Genomic DNA, 19,781 nt, shown 5'->3' on the forward strand with positions numbered 1-19,781 from the left:
AAACACAAAATACATTTTATATAGAATAATTGTACTTTTACATGCACAAAACAATGTGAAATAATTTGGAGTACTTCCCGTGCATCCTGGTAAGTTACAGTGGTGTGAAAAAGTGTTTGCCCCCTTGCTGATTTGTTTTTTTTTACATGTTTGTCACTTGAATATGTCAGATTATTAAACAAATTTAAATATTAGTCAAAGACAACACATAATAAAGTTATGTGAAACTTTTTATTATTAAAGAAAAAAAAATCCAGATCTCCATGGCCCTGTGTGAAAAAGTGATTGCCCCCCTGTTAAAACAGAAATGACATTAATTGAGATCTATGAGTTTGGAAAAGGACCAGTCCAGGGTGTACCCCGCCTCTTGCCCGAAGTCAGCTGGGATGGGCTCCAGCATACCCCGCGACCCTAATGAGGATAAACGGCATAGAAAATGGATGGATTGATGGATGGAGTATGGAAAAGGTTATAAAGCCATTTCTAAAGCTTTGGGACTCCAGCGAACCACAGTGAGAGCCATTATCCACAAATGGCCAAAACATGGAACAGTGGTGAACCTTCCGAGGAGTGGCCGGCCAACCAAAATGACCCCAAGAGCGCAGCGACGACTCATCCAAGAGGTCACAAAAGACCCCACAACAACATCTAAAGAACTGCAGGCCTCACTTGCCTCAGTTAAGGTCAGAGTTCATGACTCCACCATAAGAAAGACACTGGGCAAAAACAGCCTGCATGGCAGAGTTCCAAGACCAAAACCACTGCTGAACAAAAAGAACATTACAGTCTCAATTTTGCCAGAAAACATCTTGATGGTCCCCAACACCTTTGGGAAAATACTCTGTGGTCTGACAAAAAGTTGAACTTTTTGTAAGGTGTGTGTCCCATTACATCTGCCGCAAAAGTAGTGCCGCATTTCAGAAAAGAACATCATAGTAACAGTAAAATATGGTGGTGGTAGTGTGATGGTCTGGGGCTGTTTTTCTGCTTCAGGACCTGGAAGACTTGCTGTGATAAATGGAAGCATGAATTCTTCTGTCTACCAAAAAATCCTGAAGGAGAATGTCCGGCCATCTGTTGGTGACCTCAAGCTGAAACCAACTTGGGTTCTGCAGCAGGACAATGATCCAAAACACACCAGCAAGTCCACCTCTGAATGGATGAACACTTTGGAGTGGCCTAGTCCAAGTCCTGACCTGAATCCTATTGAGATGCTGTGGCATGACCTTAAAAAGGCGCTTCATGCTGGAAAAGCCTCCAATGTGGCTGAATGACAACAATTCTGCAAAGATGAGTGGGCCAGAATTCCTCCCCAGCGCTGTAAGAGACTCATTGCAAGTTATCACAAACGCTTGATTGCAGTTGTTGCTGCTAAGGGGGGCCCAACCAGTTATTAGCTTTAGGGGGCAATCACTTTTTCACACCAAACCATGTAGGTTTGCATTTTTTTCTCCCTTAATAATAAAAAGTTTCATTTCAAAACTGCATTTTATGTTCAGTTGTGTTGTCATTGACTAATATTTACATTTATTTGATGATCTGAAACATTTAAATGTGACAAACATCCAAAAATATCAACTCAAGTGGGGACAATCACTTTTTCGCACCACTGTATATACACTGTACACTATGCAAATCAAGCCTGTTTAAAGCCCAAGTGTGAGTCGTCCAACCCACTTTTGATTCTGACCCAATTCCATGTCTTGTCAGGTGTTGTCGTGCAGTGAACAGGGTGGAACCAGCCGTGGTGTGTCAGAAATTTGTCCAGTCAGGACATTGCTCACACATATGACACATTCTCCGAACGTTCAATAACCTTCATCTACACAATGGTCATGACAGTCAAGCGGCTGGACCTAAGGAGGTGGCAATAGCTTTTTATGATGTTCATTTACACTTCAATGGTGATGGCTTTCTTTTTTTTTGCCGCGCTGCCGCTTGGGAGACATAATTAATTTATAAAAATTTCTTAATAAGCGATGTTGGCAATTGGATCATGTTAGATATTGTTATCATACTTTCATTATTAAGATTCGGTCTAATAGCGTCCCATAGGAATGCTTCCGTGACACTACACTCACATAGCACAACTAGAATTGCACACTCACAGATAATTCATGGAAAAGTAGTGAGAGGAGAAAATAGTAAAGGGACACCCTATCAGCATAGTTAGGACCAGTTTGAACCAGTCTTTCACACACAAGCTTAACTTTCATGTTTGGGTGGGGGCCACAGCAGCTGCTCTAGAGACTCTGTACACTTTCATTCTGCCCACTTCCTCGAGCTTCCTCGTTGATATGCCCAAATATATCGATGCTATTTTTTAATACAGTTTGAAAGCCTTTTAAATTGTGAGCTCATTGCCTACTTCTCCAATCGCAACGCGGTTCAAAGAACCAGGAAGACGGGCTAAAGAGAAGAAACAGCTTTTACAATCACATACTGTAACTTTAAGAAATGATAATAGGGCAATGATGCATTACTTGCTGCTATTTAGGTATAGGTAACATACAACTTGTCCCAGTGTTTGTCAGTCAACTTAGTAGTTTATGCAGAGAATTAAAAGACTATGCGATGTGCTATGAATGAAATGCTGGAGGCGACAGTATGCAACTTGAAAATAAACTCCTTTTGTAGTCAAGTTTATAATTAGACCACCTTCGCTAATAGACTGATGGAAAGGGCCAATTATTGTGGCTTATTTCCTCTTAAAAACAACCTTAGTGTGTGCTTACCGCCCCACAACATTCTGCAAACACGTCTACCACTGGAGGTTGTGACAAATCAATCACGACAGAAATATTCAGGATTGCAGCTTGAAATAAACTTTCATCAAAAATGCAGTCATCGGTCTGTATCAGTGCAGCGCTTTAAAGAGAATTCACTAACCAGCACATAAGCCTCCTTCTGGGTATTAACAGAAGCCTTACCGTCTATTCCAACTAGGTCAATCACATCTGATAATCCAAATTTTTAAATGATATTTCAACTCTGTTGCAGTCTAACTTCAATGATTTATTACCAATAGCAGGGGTAGCGGTCTGATTTTGATTCAACATAATAAGTCAAATGGTAACATGCGTCATCATATCATACATCATACATTTAAAAAAAGTTCACAGTTGGCCTGGATAAAATCCTATCAAAGACTTGGTCTGAAAAGAGGTGCTGGTGATAGCTAATTTATTATTTCGCAGAAGAGTGAAATTCCTGACTGAATGTTTGATGAGGCATCTCATTGCCCTGCAGGAATCTCTTCTGCCTGACTTGATGCTGTGAAACCACTGACTGGGCCTGCAGGTCAAAAAGGTCCGAGAACCCTTCTGCCCTGTGGTGAAAACATGCGTTGTTTGTTCCATCACAGTATGCAGCTCAGCATGTGTTTTCTGAATGCACCGTATAAGTAATGAAAAGCTTTGTTAATTTGTATAGCAACTGATCACTCATTGTACTAACGAGGCGTATGTAGCGTGCATGCTTGTCAGGTTTTGGATGTCTGAGTTGCTGCGTTACTCACTCTGAGTGAAGCGTGGAGGGTTGTCGTTGACGTCAGAGAGGGTGACTGTGACGGTGGTGGTCCCAGATAATCCTCCTAAATGGCCTCCCATGTCCTTGGCTTGAAGGACCACGAGGTACTGATCCTGGGTCTCCCTGTCCATGTCAGGGACAGCGGTGCGTAGAATACCTGCAGAACACAGATGAAAAAACACATTTCCTAGGTTGTATAGCGAGTTCACTGACATTTCTTGCTTGTCTTTATGTGTCCAGCTGCTTCAGTATGGATGCTGAAGTAAAGCTACCGCTTGTCCTCATGAGGGTCACGGCTGGTCTAGAGCCGAGCCCAGCTGATTTTGGGAGAGACGTGGGGTACACCCTGGACTGGTTGCCAGCCAATCACAAGGCACATATACGCAAACATGCTACTTGGCAAACATGATCTCTTGATGGAAAAGGCACAAAAGCTTTCTCTCTTTGAACGCGGCGGGATTGTTGATCTGCATAAGCAAGGCCTCTCGCAGCACGCCACTGCTGCTGAGGTTGGACGCAGTAAGACAATCATTGGCAAATTTTTCAAACATCCTGAGGTTTATGGAACCAAAAAGTCAAGCGGGAGACCCAAAAGAATGTCACCGGCCCTGAGCCGGAGGATCCCATTGGCGGTCCGTCAAAACACGGGACCATCCTTGGCCCAAATGAAGGTTGTTTACTGGTTCCAACTGTAGTCCAATAACCATCAGACGCCATCTGCCAGAGAACAAAAAAGGTCTTCAAAGGCCTTGCCTCCTTCAACTCCACAAAACTGCCCGTTTGGATTTTGCACGAAACCACCTAACACAGGTCATTGACGCCACCATTGACGGTCCTGATGGTTTCCAGCATTTCTGGCATTACAAGGAGATGCCACCAGAGATGTTTTCCACACGACACAGTGGAGGGGACGCCATCATGATCCTTCAGTGGAACAATGGAGATTCAGGTTGTGCAGGGGTGTCAAATGGCAGATGTTTCAGGGGGCATCCCTCATGACTGAAGGCCCTCGTCTGTGTGGTAATGACTGGCTTTTTCAACAGGACAACGCTGTACTTCACAAAGGACTTCTTCCAGAGCAACAAGCTCACTCTTTTGGACCATCATGTTCCCCTCATCTAAATCCACTGGAGAACATGTGGGGATGGATTTACAAAAATGGACATATCAGCCTCCTGGAGCCTCCTGGAAACAGTGGCATCAAGCATGCTCAGACCCATTTTTGAGGTGATTAACAAGGATGTCACAGCTACTAAGCATTACCGAGTCCTTTTTTGAAGATTTTACTTCTGTTCGGGGGGGGGGGTTTCGCTTTTTTTTAGCTATGATCTTTTGATCAGTTGATGAACAGCCTATTTCACTTCAATGCTTGTTTGCAATAAATTACTTATTTAAAATGTTTTTTATCTCACTCCCATTTCTTCTTTCTGCATTTTGAAGCTCTACTTAGAACCTCGTTAAGATCCAACAGTAAAACAAAAATGTAAATTCTTGCATGAAGGTGGTGGGTCGCAAAGGCAGACCAGTTGAGCACCACTGGTACAGAGGATATTGTTGATCCTACACTTGACATTGTTCTACACTGCTTCCCTGTCAAATGGAGAATGAAACATTTCACCTCATCTACATGGCTGCTAATAGTTGGCATGATCATATCTTAAGTTAAGACCTCCTTGTGGTTCCCTGAGCCTCAAAGATAGCGAGGCAGAGATTTCAGCTATCAGGCGTCTCTCCTGTGGAAACATATTCTACTTTAGGTTTAGGAGGCAGGCTCGTCCTCTTTATCCCTAATTTTGCTTTTTTGAGCAAGCTTGTAGCTTCTAGTTAAGGCTGAGTCAGACTTGCCTTGAACCCTGTCTTAGTTATGTTGCCTTCAACTGCCAGAGGACAGCATGATGCACTGAAATCCTCTGCCTCCCATCTCTTCCTCTCATCTGTGTGCATTCATATTAGAGTATGATGGGGGGAAAAAAAGAAAAACCCTCTGGTAGTTTAATGCTTTCTCATCTTTTTTATGTTTCTGCACATTTTTGAGGAAATTTAAGATAGTGAACTGAAGTTGCAGCCTAGTTCTGTAACGACCTCTGCTCTTCTTATTATCCGCATTTCATTTTGAATTGTGGATGACAAACCTTGGCTATACCATTTTACAAAACAAAATGTGCTGCAGATGATGCATAAGCCACCAAACTCAAAATTCATCTTTAGCCTGCAGTCCAGCAATTCTATGTAGATTTTCCAGGAATGCTCTATGTTCCTCTCTTTGGGTATACAGTCATTGTTGGGTTTTTGCTAAAATCCAGTATTTAGATTGTCTACAGACCTTTAGACCAAATTGACGTTATTAACATGAATATGACTGTTCATTTTAAGTTTGACACACTGCTTGGCCGGTAGCTCCACGCGTGAATGAAGCGTCATCATGTGCTCTATGTGCAAGATGCTCTGCAGCTTCCATGAAAGCTAACAGGCAGTCACATGTGAGGAAGTGCATGAAGAAATAAAAGCTCCCAACGTAGATGAATTGTAAGCATCGGGATGCATTGGATTCGTAGGTCTTCGTCCACTCCCACAGAGATTGTGTTTGTGTGGAAGACCCAGGTGAAAAATCTAATGGAATATTTTCTCTCATTTATAACAGCACTTAAAATCACATTTTTAAAAAACTAGTAATCAGTTCTTCTTCTTGACTTTTAAGCAGGCATTTATTTACCTGTGAATATACAGTATGCAGTAAGATATTAACATATAAATAAGAAATATGTATATCTATATATAAATAATTGATATATAAATAAGAAAAATATATTTTTAAAAAGCCATAATATTATGAGAGTTTTTTGTTGAAATATAAATCACTTTTTAGCATAACTTACAAAGTATCAAAGTGGCAAAGTTGCAGGCTTTCAGTTTTCTCCATGTGGAAGTAAAATATTGTATTTTTTAAAATGTTTGACTGTTTTTAATTTTGAGTGCCAGTACTTGTTCCGGTGTCAAGACATCTTTTTCCAAAATGTACTTTTAATGCCAAAACGTCTTGCAAAGTTCAAAACAAAAAAAACGTGAAAGACGAGCATTTTGAGAGCACAATATACTGTCACGGGTGTCATACTTTAATGGCACGGAGAAATCCATTACAGATTGATCCCCTCCTCCGTGTGAATGGCCTCATTGTGTGACATATGACCGGACTCTGCACCGGCACATAAAGTGCATGCTACGCTCGGCCAAACACCAACTACAGCGATGGTTTGGATGACTCGGCAGATCACCTTTAGTCACATTCAATCCCGCTTGGGTAAATAAATAATGGCAACATTTCTCATATTTCACAAGTGTGGCTGATTGAGTGTGTACAATTTCAATACGGCTGTTGATGATGGCGCCGTGTAGAAACGGGGAGACAGAGCGCGAGGTGAGAAGAGGATGGACGTGTTCTGAATACTAAACGCCGTCACATCTGCTGCACAGAGCGGGAACCTCTCCTCTCTCTCCACACTGCACAATTCAAATTCAAATGCACTGCCGATCTCTTTGCCCTAGCTGCCTCCAGTCAGCAATCAATTGTTAAAGATTGATGTCCACTGAGCAACAACGGGTATCTGCTCTCCGTGACTCACATGAGCAAAAATAAAGTCTCAGTTGGCCTCGCTCACACCGGCCGACTCTTGTGGAGATAAACGCTACGAGTGTAATGCACACGTCAATCAATACGACATGTGTCAGACATTAATCCGAATTCTTCACCTCTGAGCCCCAATTTCCCTCAAAGGTTGACGTATGGATAACCCTAAACATGTGATCTTAATAAAATGGCTCGTTGGATGTACGTACTGCCGAATTCTTTCAAACCCCTGTGGAGACGGCTTGCGGTCGAGAAAAGAACTTTGAATTCACAGGAAAACGCTCTAGTGGACGTTACGATGGCGTCAATACAGTGCCAAAATCCGCATGCAAAAAGATCACTCTCCTCTCGCTCGCGGTGTCTCGATAATCGCATGCTGCCACTCTCGGTCGCCCCCTGTGCCTTCTACACTCTCGTCATTGCTGAGTTTTGGCCCTTTCGGGGCCACCTCCCACCTCCTTTCTGATCTGGTCACTTTAAACGCTGACTGCAGGGGTGTCCAAACGTATTCCAGTGAGGGCCCCATAGTAAAAAATAGAATGATGCAAGACCATTTTGATATTTTGTAAAGCAACACATGCTAAGAAGTTATACAGAGGTGTGAAAAAGTGTTTGCCCCCTTCCTGATTTATTTCTTTTTTGCTCGTTTGTCATACTTAAAAGTTTCAGATAATCAAACTAATTTAAATAATAGTCAATGACAACACAACTGAACACAAAATGCAGTTTTTAAATGAAACATTTTATTATTAGGGGAGAAAAAAAATCCAAAGCTACATGGACCTGTGTGAAAAAGTGATTGTCCAGCAACAACTGCAATCAAGCGTTTGTGATAACTTGCAATGAGTCTCTTCCAGCGCTGGGGAGGAATCTTGGCCCACTCATCTTTGCAGAATTGTTGTCATTCAGCCACATTGAAGGCTTTTCCAGCATGAAGCGCCTTTTTAAGGTCATGCCACAGCATCTCAATAGGATTCAGGTCAGGACTTGGACTAGGCCACTCCAAAGTCTTTATTTTGTTTTCAGCCATTCAGAGGTGGACTTGCTGGTGTGTTTTGGATCATTGTCCTGCTGCAGAACCCAAGTTGCTTTCAGCTTGAGGTCACCAACAGATGGCCGGACATTCTCCTTCAGCACAATTCATGCTTCCATTTATCACAGCAAGTCTTCCAGGTCCTGAAGCAGCAAAACAGCCCCAGACCAGCACACTACCACCACCATATTTTACTGTTGCTATGATCTTTTTCTGAAATGCCAGATGTAATGGGACACACACCTTCCAAAAAGTTCAACTTTTGTCTCGTCAGACCACAGAGTATCTTCCCAAAGGTCGTAAAAATGTTTTCTGGCAAAATTGAGACGAGCCTTAATGTTCTTTCTTTTTTTTAGCAGTCTTGGAACTCAGGCCATGCAGGCCGTTTTTGCCCAGTTTCTTTCTTATGGTGGAGTCATGAACTCTGACCTTAACTGAGGCAAGTGAGGCCTGCAGTTCTTTGGATGTTGTTGTGGGGTCTTTTGTGACCTCTCAGATGAGTCGTCACTTTGGTTGGCCGGCCACTCCTGGAAAGGTTCACCACTGTTCCATGCTTTGGCCATTTGTGGATAATGGCTCTCACTGTGGTTCGCTGGAGTCCCAAAGCTTTAGGAATGGCTTTATAACTTTTTCCATACTGATAGATCTCAATTCATCTCAGGCATGACTTAATGGGAGGTGCAATCACTTTTTCCACACAGGGCCATGAAGGTTTGGATTTTTTTCTTCCTTAATATTATTGGACGCTTATTGCATGCTCCCTCAACACATTGCTGTGTGTGATAAAACTGCACATTTCCAAGTGACCTTTTACTGTGGCCACCCTAGGGCACACTTGTGCAATAATCATGCTGTACACAGTAATCAGCATCTTGATATCCCACACCTGTGAGGTGGATTTGTGAGCAATATTTTGTGCACATTGAAAACATTGTAGAGCTTTGAGTCCGGCTCATAAAAGATGGGAGCAGAAACAAAAGAGTTGTATTTATATTTCTGTTGAGTGTATATGAGGGGGAGAGAACTAGAGAAGACACACAGCAGACAAGTCTGGGTATGCTGTCCAGCGTAATAGTCCACAAACCACTGCTGACACGCGTCTTTTTGATTTGCTTCATCCAGAGGTCGTAACTTGGAGCTATTGTGGGCTTTTGTTGTGCGGATACTGGCCCTAACAGCGACAAGACATTTCTGCCAGCTCACACTGCAATGAACCGCGGGGGGAGGGCGGGGGTGACTAGTGTGTGTGTTTGAGAGAAGGCTGGATCAGGGGCCACACGAGAGAAAAGCCAAGTGGTCAAAAGTGGGAACGATGGAAGACTCAGTGTGACAAGACAACAAGGGACTCACAAGGGAGGATAAGTCAGTGTGTGTGTGAGGAAAGCAAATAAAATAAAGAGAAGGGCATTCAAAAAGACCGACATACGACATCGCCTCATGTTCTCACCATCTTGTTTGATTTTTTCCCACACTTCCAGTGTGTATTTGTGTGTGTGTTTCACCCATGACCACTTGTTTGCCCGGATATGTGTTTGCACTTCAGCATCTTGCGTAAACTTGCTTTTCTGCAGGGTCTGTGCATTTCTCTTTCAGTCATCTGTGCATTTTTTTAAACACTCGCTGGTCACAAAATTGGGTACGCTTGCAGTCTAATGCGATCCAGCGGCAAGATACTATTACACAGTTGAATGGTAATGTCACTACTTCATTGTGGCTGTACTTTGCTACATTGTACTACTCTATCTTCCCGACTATAAGCCACACCTTTTTCATATTTTGGCTGATCCTGTGACCATCGTAGTTCACGTTTCGCGGACTGGCAGATTTTTTTTTGCTTTTTTTTTTTTTTTTACAGCGTATGAACGCTGTTACAGGCCGAGCCTAGCCCTTTAAGACGACTTGCATTGTGCGGAAGTTGAGTGTCGTAGTTCTGTGCTCAGCACGAGGTGGCGTCTCTCTTGTCTGTCTGCACCGCCCATTGTTTTCTGTGTCCTGATTGGCTGTACACCACTGTCAATCAATCTCCTTTGTGCCGCCCCGCGGTGTCTCCTGTTGTGTCATGCTACCAAACAGCGAGCATTCTTCATATTTTTGCATGTTTCTCCCCAACAAATCCCACAATGTCGACAAAACGTTCTGCACCCAAAAGGCAGAGGAAGCCAGCCATCGCACAAACAGTTGGACTTCTGGACATGCTGAAGGAAGGTAGATGTTGCGGCTGTAGGGCACCATTACGGAATAAATCAATCTTCGATTCATGGAGGACGAGGAGGGGGAGGAGAATACGACAACAGGAGCAGTATGTTTTAATAAGCATACAAATTGCTTCAGCGGGGAGGCACCGTCAGAGGAGTGAAATACGTGTGAGTCACTTCATAATTTATTGTTTGATCATTTATTGTTTGATTGATAGGTTGATCAGTAATGTTTGAACTTTGCGAGTGTTTAAACAAGAGCGAAATGTGAAAAGATGTTAATGCCTGACTGAGAAAAGTGTATAAAGTGTATGGTGAGGGGTTTTACAGCCTTAAAACATATATCATATATTTTACAAAAATATAGTTGGCTACTTTGCAGATTTCACTTATTGCAGGCTATTTTGGGAACATATCCCCGCGATAAACAGGGGAACACTTTACAGTATAGCTCATTTATTGCGGTTTAAATCGATTCCAGACCTGACCGTGGTAAGTGAGTTCCGCAAAGTAGGATTCCTTATTTATAAATGGAACATTGTCATAGTTAGAGCTCACAAAACCTGTGAAGTGCAGCGTAGTCCTGTTGAAAAAGCCAGTCATTACCACACAGACGACATGACCTTCAGTCGTGAGGGATGCCCCCTGCAACATCTTCACATAGCCAGCTGCCGTTTGACACCCCTGCACAATCGGAAGCTCCATTGTTCCACTGAAGGTTTCAGTGTCTCATGTTTGGTGCTCTCATGCAAATTCCCAACGGGCAATTTTGTGGCGTTGAAGGAGATGTCTGATGATGATTATTGGACTGCAATCGGCACCAGTATCAACCTTCATTTGGGCCGAGGATGGTCCCATGTCTTGATGGACAGCCAATGGGATACTCCGGCTCAGGGCTGGTGACATTATTTTGGGTCTACAACTTGACTTTTTTGTTCCATGACCCCCAGGATGTTTGGAGAAGTTTAAAATGACTTCCAGTAATGTCTTACTGTGTCCAACCTCAGCAGCAATGGCGTGCTCTGAGAGGCCTTGCTTATGCAGCTCAACAATCCCGACGTGTTCAAAGAGAGAAAGCTGTTTTGCCTTTGCCATCAAGAGATCATGACAGTGATCATCACACTAAATCACTTTCAATCCACATTTTTGCCAAAGGCTACAGTCTTGATCAGCTGATGAACAGCCTATTTCACTTTCATGCTTCTTTTTGCATTTCAAAGCTCTATTTCTTAAAATCAAAGAGTGCAAAATGCGAAAAAAAATGTTTTTTTCCTCTTCATGGTGCATTATTATAGAAAATACAGTACAGTGTTCCCTCGCTCCATCAGGGTTCACCTGTTTCGCATGGTTTTTAGTGCAATTTTAGTCTTTTTTTTGTCACAGCGTATGACGGCGCATTGTGTTCTGCATCCTGATTGGCGAAGGGAGACGCGTACATTGTGTTCTGCGCTCCTTATTAGCTAAGGGAGAACCCGCCCACTGTCTTCTGCATCCTGATTGGCTGTAGACTATCGTCCATCAAACTCCTTCATGCCGAACCGCCGTGTTTCCTGGTGTGTGATCGCTAGCAAACAGCCTGCAGAGACTCTGAACTCTGTATGTGTGCACGTTTTCTCCCCGACAGAACCCACAATGTCGACGAAACGTTCTGCAACCGAAAGGCGGAGGAAGATGCTGATCGTCGCACAAAACGTTGGACTTGTGGACATGCTGAAGGAAGCTGGACGTGTGAGTCACTTCATAATTTCTCGTGTCCAACATCGTAGGTTCAGCATTAAACGTCAAACAAAGGTGTTAACTTAAAGTGTTTAAACAAGAGAGACATGAAAAAATGTCAGTGCACGTCTGAGAGGAGTGTATAAAGTGTGTGATGAGGGTTTTACAGCCTTAAAACATATATTTCACTTATTGCGGGATATTTTGGGAACCTATCCCACACGATAAACGAGGGAACACTGTATAAAGGGGAACCTGCAAAGTTGAATACTTGAAAAATGTTTCCAGATATTTAATGAAGTGTATGCACGACTCACCAAAAAATAGTGATACTGGGCTTTTGCTTGACATTTCAGGATCACCCAAAAATGCGCTATAACCTTCTCTAACCTTTTGAATTTCTGTGCTTTTTGCACAAGTTACTGCGCCCTAACGTGGAGCTGAACAGCCAAATTCCCAACAGGTGACTTGTTTTCCCCCCAGTCTCTGTTGCAACGTGTTGATGACACTGACGTCAGGGGCCACACATTTCAAAATAATGTTGCAGATTGCAGATTTTCGGGGCATGCTGAGCTAAGCCAAGCACACAAGTTTAAGGGGCTATCCAAATAAAAATGTTTTCAGGTCCAAACAGCCAAGTAAGTTTAAGCTTTCAGCCTTTAAACCACACGAAAACAGCGTTCTGGGTGCTCTGAAATGTAAACGCCTTGCAGAGTTTCTGTTTCTGTTTAGACAAGCAAACCGCTGCTTTATGAAGACGATGACGTCACCAACTCCTCGCCGTGGACGGACATCACTCACCCCAGCCGACAATCTTCTGATATTTTGTTGTCCTTTTCTCCAAAATGATTCGTAGAAGTAATTCAATTTTGTCGTAAATCTAGACAAACCTTGGAAAGCGGAAGACTTATGCACATGTGTTCTTTCTTCTTCTATAGTTTGCTGTGTCACGTGGTTCCATCTGCGTGTCTGTTTACAGCGCCACACGTAGGTGTGCCTTGTGTATTACAACCTTTTCACCCAGTCATCCGTTCCCGTCTGGATGCAAGAATTTACTAAACGCTAATTTGGCCTAAGTTTCACTTGCTCTGGCCTCCTCATTGAAGCTCAGAGTCCAGCGCTGTTCCCAAATATATTGCTCGTATTTTTTACTACTTCTCCAGTAGCGACACGGTCCCAACAAATGGGAAGAAAGGCTAAAGAGAAGCAACATTTCCAATATGTATTTTTGCATGCGTGTGTTGTGAGAAGCTGGTAGAACCACACACTAAGGGCCTGTCCACACGGGGACGTGTTCAAGTCAAAACGGCAAAGTATTTTGTCGTTTCAGCCTCTCAGCCACACGGGAACAGCGTTCTGGGTGACCTGAAACGTGTCGTGTAGACAGGCAATACAACAACGATGACCCAACGTCGTCCCGTTGCCGTCACGGGACCAGAAGAACCAGAGGGAGCCCCGCGCGCCAAACAAAAACAACAGCAATGCCGGACTTCAGTGCTTTGTTTGTGCTGCGGGTGCCGCTATTAGCAATATTGCAACAAAACCTCGCCGCCCTCTACGCGTGGAGCAAAGACGCATACACAACCACATGCGTCGGATTCTTTCAAACCCACCACGGTGTCCAACAAAAAGGGCCACCAGGAGAAGATTTCGGGTGAGCCCTCAAAGAACTAGCAGCTGGTGGGAAAACTTTGCGGATGGCGTCGTCTTGGGCGATGACTTGCATGTCCAGAGCTTCTCTTTTGGCCCTGAGTGAAGAACTTGGTCCTCTCATCAAAGGCCAAACAGCGAAGATGAGAGAAGCAATGGGACCGTTAAAAAAGCTCGCATGCACGCTGAAACGTTGAGCGACGAGGGAAGGCTAAGGAAGCCTGCTAACTCCTTCAGAGGGAAAGAGAAGAGTGGTCACAAAGTTCCTTGGCGAACAAACTGTATTTACTACCTTTGCTACTGATTGCTGTAGTACTACTTTGTTTTGGTACTGCAAATAAATAACTGAAACCTTTCATGCTTTTCCTTTATTGGACAAGACTGCACATGTAGGTGTGTCTTGTGGATGACATCGTTTTCACCCCAATGATGCGTTCCCGTGTGGATGCAACTATTTACCAATCCCGTTTTTCAACCCGCCAAAAAATAAAAACCCCAGGAACGTTCCCGTGTGGACAGGGCCTGATTCGTACCATACGGAAACCCACTGACCTGTCTGGGGATCGACTGAGAAGTACTGTTGGCCCTGCACCAGCGTGTACACCAGTTTGGCACTGTTCCCGTAAGTCGGGTCATCTGCATCTGTCGCTGTCACCTGGATGATAGAAGTGCCTGCAGGAAGGAGAAGGGCGGAGGAGGATGGAGGAGAGGGCAACAGGGTGGGAAATGGGAATTGAGGTTGGAAGTCACAGAAATAGGAAAAGGGAGGGCAAGTCCAAATAAGTGAGATCTGCAGCGAAGCAGTAAATATACAGCATCACTTTAGGTGCATTAGACAGCTTTATATCCACACAGCCTCTCCACTTCTCTCCCGCTCCTTCTTTTTCAATCTTTGTCACAGTAAAGTGTGACAAATACTTTATTCACCTAATCTAAACACCTACACAAACACACCCTCTCACTCCTCTGTGCCGCTGCTAACCTTCCCCCGGCCCCCCGCCTCCCACTGTCTCACTTCATTTCTCTTCATCTCCGTCTCCAATTTCTTTTTGCTCCCTCGTTCAATCGGACCGTCTGCCGCTTTCACGCTTCTCCTCTTACTCCCCCTAAATCTTCTTTCTACGGCTCACGGAGTGTCAATTTGGCAGGAGCATTTTTGAATTACTTTGCAAAAAAATAAAAAATGAAAAAAATGGAAATAAACACAATCTGGAAAGCATTTGAGTTCTTTTTGCATTCATATGCAGCACACTCAGAAATTGTATATTCATGCTTAGGAGCAGAGGAGTGACATTTCTCTGTGACACTCAAGTCCAACAATGTGGGAGGAAGACGAGGATTTGTGAGAACAACTGCTACGTTTTATCTGATGGAAGGCAAAATGTGAGAAACAATAGTTGTGGGGGTGTGTGTCCACGGAAACACGAGTTAAGTGAGCCACTGAACCGGTTGACAGGCAAATTACAAAAACATAAAATCAGACCTGACTGCTTCATGTTTAACCCATTTTGAGATGTTTGACCTTCAATATAATTACATTCCAGCTCCCGCTTGTGGTGTCAGATACAAAAAGCTAACTGTGGCCATTCCATTGGCGCCCCAGGGAAACAAAGTGTACAAATGCACAAGGAAATTACCATAAAAAAATAAAGTCAGAATTACGCAAAGTGTCCTGCACATGTCCTGGTTGTATATTTAATAAACACAATTAAAAGATTCATTTAAAGTACCATGAACGGTAAAAATAGCAAATTAGACTTCACCATGAGAAATAATCCTTTAAATGATCCAGAAATGTGTCATGTTTCATAGGGATGGAAATGTTTGTGATGGACGATTCTATTTGAATGTGGATGCACAGGAGGCAACGATACCATCCTTTTAAAAACAGAACGATTCCATTGATGGTTGATGTGGACCAGGGGTGCTCACACTTTTTCAGCCTGCGAGCTGCTTTTAAAATGACCGTGTCCCAAACACATGCATCCTACTATAAATAAAGGAAAGATGTACATTTACTATATTTATTAAAAAAATATGAGTATGTATTTATGTCCATTATACAAGTTCTTGTATGTCAGGGTTGCACGCACTTTTCCAGCTAACTAAGTCAAAATGATCTACCTCTTTCTATAAAACGTATAACATACGTATATAAAAGAGAACTGGTAAACTTTGAAATACTAGTAATGATTAGTATTTCACATGCACATTTTCGAAGTTTACAGGTAATCAAAGCCGTTGCTAGCATAATTACATTGAATATGGCAATAAAGATAATCACACATAATTCCTCTGTAGCTGTGTACATAACCTGAGTACTGGTAATGTGCCCGTCAGAGTAGCTACGTAGCGTTCATTAGGACACACAGTTCATGTATGACATCCAGTTAGCATTTGCTATCAAGTATTACCCATGTGCAAGGACTGGAAATGATTATGCAAAAGACAATGCAGCCGAAGCCAAGGCAGGTTAAAGAGGGTTTTTTTTTCCGATTTCATCATGAACTAATAGTTTAAGAAGCGGACGTGGGGCAGCATGGCTCAGGTGGTAGGGTGGTCGTCTCCCACCCTGGAGGGTGGGGGTCCTCGGGCAAGATACTGGACCCCCAGATGCTTCTGATGCTGCGTCGTCAGTAGGTAAATGTGCTAGCAGTGTCAAAGTGCTGTGAGTGCCTTGGAGGTTGAAAAGCGCTACACAAGCGAAAGACCATTTACCATTTCCGTGTCGAAAACACTCTTTTCTGTAGTGGACTTCATGATGTGAAACAAAGCCATCAAATAATACTTTTTTTTTTTCTTTCTGCATAACTAGCCGCTATAAGTAAACAGATAACTTTTGTTATAGATTTAAGCATCTTACCACTCAGTTTATCCGTAATCAGAATAATAAACACAAAAGTTGCATCTCCGTGTGCAGCTTGAAACGCCGCGGGGGAGCAAGAGCGAATAAGGAGGGGAGTTTAATGTCAGCTGACAAAGAAACGGTTATGCAATCAACCTAAACTTAATGTTGTTAGAAATGGAAGTGGCGCCACCAAACTACGTTTAATTGTATAGTGTGTGCAATGACAATAAACATCAATCTGTCTGTCTGTCACGGATGTCCCAATCTCTAGTTTTTGGCTACCAATCCGATCCCATTTTTTTTAATAGTTTTGCCGATCCGATCCGTTTTTTTTAATAATAAGCTTTTGTTACAAACATGATTATGTGGAATTGAGTATGGTTATGAAAATAGCTCTTCACAGCATGACCAAGAATATTGTTTGGCTTTTGCAACAAACCTCTGTCCGTCAGGTCCCTAATCCAATAAAAGTCCATCCAATAAAAGATAAAATTTGAAAAAATGGGTGTACAAAATTGTTTTAGGGCAGGACTAATCATTTGACATGGTTATAGATCAATTTGTGTTGTTTGAACTTTTTAGAAATCCATTTTTTTACCTTTTCCACTTAATTTTACCAGCATAAAGTATGCACTATTTGAGTTAGTGAATAAAATGTCCATGAATTAAATGCAAAAATCCTTACATTTATTAATGCAATACATCATTGGCCCATTTGTCCAGTAATTGAGGAATGGATGTAGCTTGGCTAACTTTTCTAATGGGATGTCAGCCTCAGCACGTACTGCTACAACACCTTCAACAAACTGTGACGTAACCAGTCACGTTTTAATGTAAGCTATTTTTATGACACCCTTATTTTGTTTACACAATTAGACTTGTGACAAATGTGCCATTGATACAAGCTGGGTGCAAGAATAAGCGTGCCTGTCGTCTTTTTTCACTCTGAACCTGCACGTCGCTGGTAGCTAGCTGGGGCACGCTGGCCCTCGCTAGCTAGGCGGCGTGTTAGCGTTCTCGTCTTCAGCAAAGGTAAGTCATGAAAAGGCAATCCTCTCGCGTTGTTTGTAAGACAAGGTCAACCGATTGCTTCTCTCGCGATACGCGGTGCTGGTCTCCACAATCACTTAAGCTAAAGATTTATGGCTGATTATCATCGATACAGGAGGCTTCTTTCGGTGCATCAAAATCGTGCCCAGCTCAAACCAGATGTCCGGTCGCAGTCACAGTGGAACCTTGCTTAGCGTCATTAATTCCTTCCAGAGCATCCGACTGTGCTAACCAAATCAAATGTTCCCATAAGAAATCATGTAAATCCTAATCATCTGTTCCAGAAAGCCAACGATGTCAACAGAATGCACGTTTTTAATAGTTATGTAAATATAGTTTGCGTGCATAAAAGGCTTCAAAATGAATATAAATGCATATAAATGATGAATGAATGGGATTAAATGAGCATTTAAGGCTACTTTTCTTTTCATGGAAGACATGATTGTTCCCCAAAGACAGAACGTGGCAGCAAGATCAACAGGGACACTATCTAAAATGTAGAACTATAAAAACCTATTTTGTGTTACTATTTTCGAGAGTCAACCGCCAACGACGACATAAGTTGGGTTTGGTATCGAGCTTGAGCATCGATGGGAACCGGGACGAACAATCCGATTCTCCTGGGATTGTTTGAATGTTTGTATTTCGATTCCTCATTTCGACGCCCACTTTGCCGACCGGAAAAAATAGCCGCACACACCCACGAAGAAGAAGCGGCTAAAAAGTTTAATGTCATGTAAAAGAGCAGTGGGCTCAGAGCAGCATTTGCCCTGCAAATGATTTGCCACCTGCCAAGATTTAAAATCCTATTTATGTTAGCTCATTTGCCCCGTTTTAAGGGTTATTTCCTCATTGACTTTAAAGTATGACCTTAGTTTTAGAACGAGGGATTAATTTTTGTCTTGTTTAGTTCAGAAATGTTACAATTGAGGAAATATCTCTCAAAATAAGTTATTTGGGTTTTCCCAACAACTAAAATCCTGTTTAAAGATTCCACAACATCCACAGGAAGCTTAATTTAAGAACTGCTAAACAACAACGTTTTAACATTCAGTTTATTAAACACAAAGGTGTAAACAGTTTTTGATGACCGATACAGACCAATGATTAAATGAATAAATGACAGATTTTGGAGAGCAACTTGGTACATCCTGGTTAACGAAAATAAATACCGATGTTATCAACTTAGCACTTCCGGTTGTGATTTTTCATAGCACGAGTTAAGCTATACAGTCATGGAAAAAGTGATTAGCATATCCTTGTTTTTTCACTTTCTTGATCCATTTTAGTGCCTGGTACAACTTAAGGTACATTTCTTTAGACAAATATAACGATGATAGCAATTTAAGAGCTGATATCGAGCAGCTTCCATGGTTTTCTTGATGAGAACCAAAATCTCTTCAGTTCTTACATGAATAGCTGTAGCATTGCACTGCCAAAAAATGTAACTCTTATGAGCTATTTATGTTGCCATTGTTCTATTTGTCCAAACAAAGGTACCTTTAGTTGTATCAGGCATTAAAATGAGCAAGGAACTGAAGAAACAAGGGTGGTCTAATCATTGTTCCCATGACTGTATGTCCGTGGAACAAGTAGACTTTCTTTGGAAAGACTTTTTGGACGACTTGTAAGATTCATTTGGGCTTCTTTCAAGATCAGCGAGTTTCAGGATACAGCTTATTCATTTTGCACTATGCCATTTCATTTTCACTTATTGTTAATAATATTTCACTTTTTGAAAATAAGTATTTTCAGTGTAAAGGTCCTGTTTATTTCTAGATATGGAAATCTTAATTTAGGATTTTTTTTTTTAAAGTAAAATTAGCTGACAGATATTTTTCATTGGTTTTAAGTTGTTTTTTTTCCTTACATTTGGCAAGCCTTTTTTTGCATTCAAGATGGATTTAGGCTTATTTCAAGGCCTGCCAACTAGTTTCAGGATACAGCTTTATCCGTCTACACTAGTATGAGGTATTAGGTTGGGGCAGCCGTGGCTCAGGAGGTGGAGCAGTTCACCTACAACTGGAAGGTGCGATCCTCGCTCCCTCCACCCCGTCAAAACCACTTCCACACTGTAACGCTCCGCCTCCCGTTGGGCCAAGCTTGCAAGGCCGAGAGGGGGTCCTGTTGAACGGG

The 19,781-nt window shown here is 42.4% G+C and overlaps 1 protein-coding gene across 9 annotated transcripts in view; it reads right to left on the reverse strand.

Annotated features, from left to right (window-relative positions):
- Window positions 1-19,781, reverse strand: part of LOC129171762 (cadherin-1) — a 303,014-nt gene that overhangs the window by 129,823 nt on the left and 153,410 nt on the right. For all 9 annotated transcript variants that reach the window (XR_008566831.1, XM_054760803.1, XM_054760775.1 and 6 more), the window contains 2 exons: window positions 14,300-14,419; window positions 3,518-3,685 (listed from right to left, as the gene is read on the reverse strand). Coding sequence is in view for 8 of the 9 variants with exons in the window: in XM_054760803.1 (XP_054616778.1) it covers window positions 3,518-3,685; window positions 14,300-14,419 (288 nt within the window). In the remaining variant the exon portion in view is untranslated. The remainder of the gene's footprint in view (window positions 1-3,517; window positions 3,686-14,299; window positions 14,420-19,781) is intronic.

The sequence above is a fragment of the Dunckerocampus dactyliophorus genome, chromosome 2 (genome assembly GCF_027744805.1).
Source record: "Dunckerocampus dactyliophorus isolate RoL2022-P2 chromosome 2, RoL_Ddac_1.1, whole genome shotgun sequence".
Taxonomy (NCBI): domain Eukaryota; kingdom Metazoa; phylum Chordata; class Actinopteri; order Syngnathiformes; family Syngnathidae; genus Dunckerocampus; species Dunckerocampus dactyliophorus.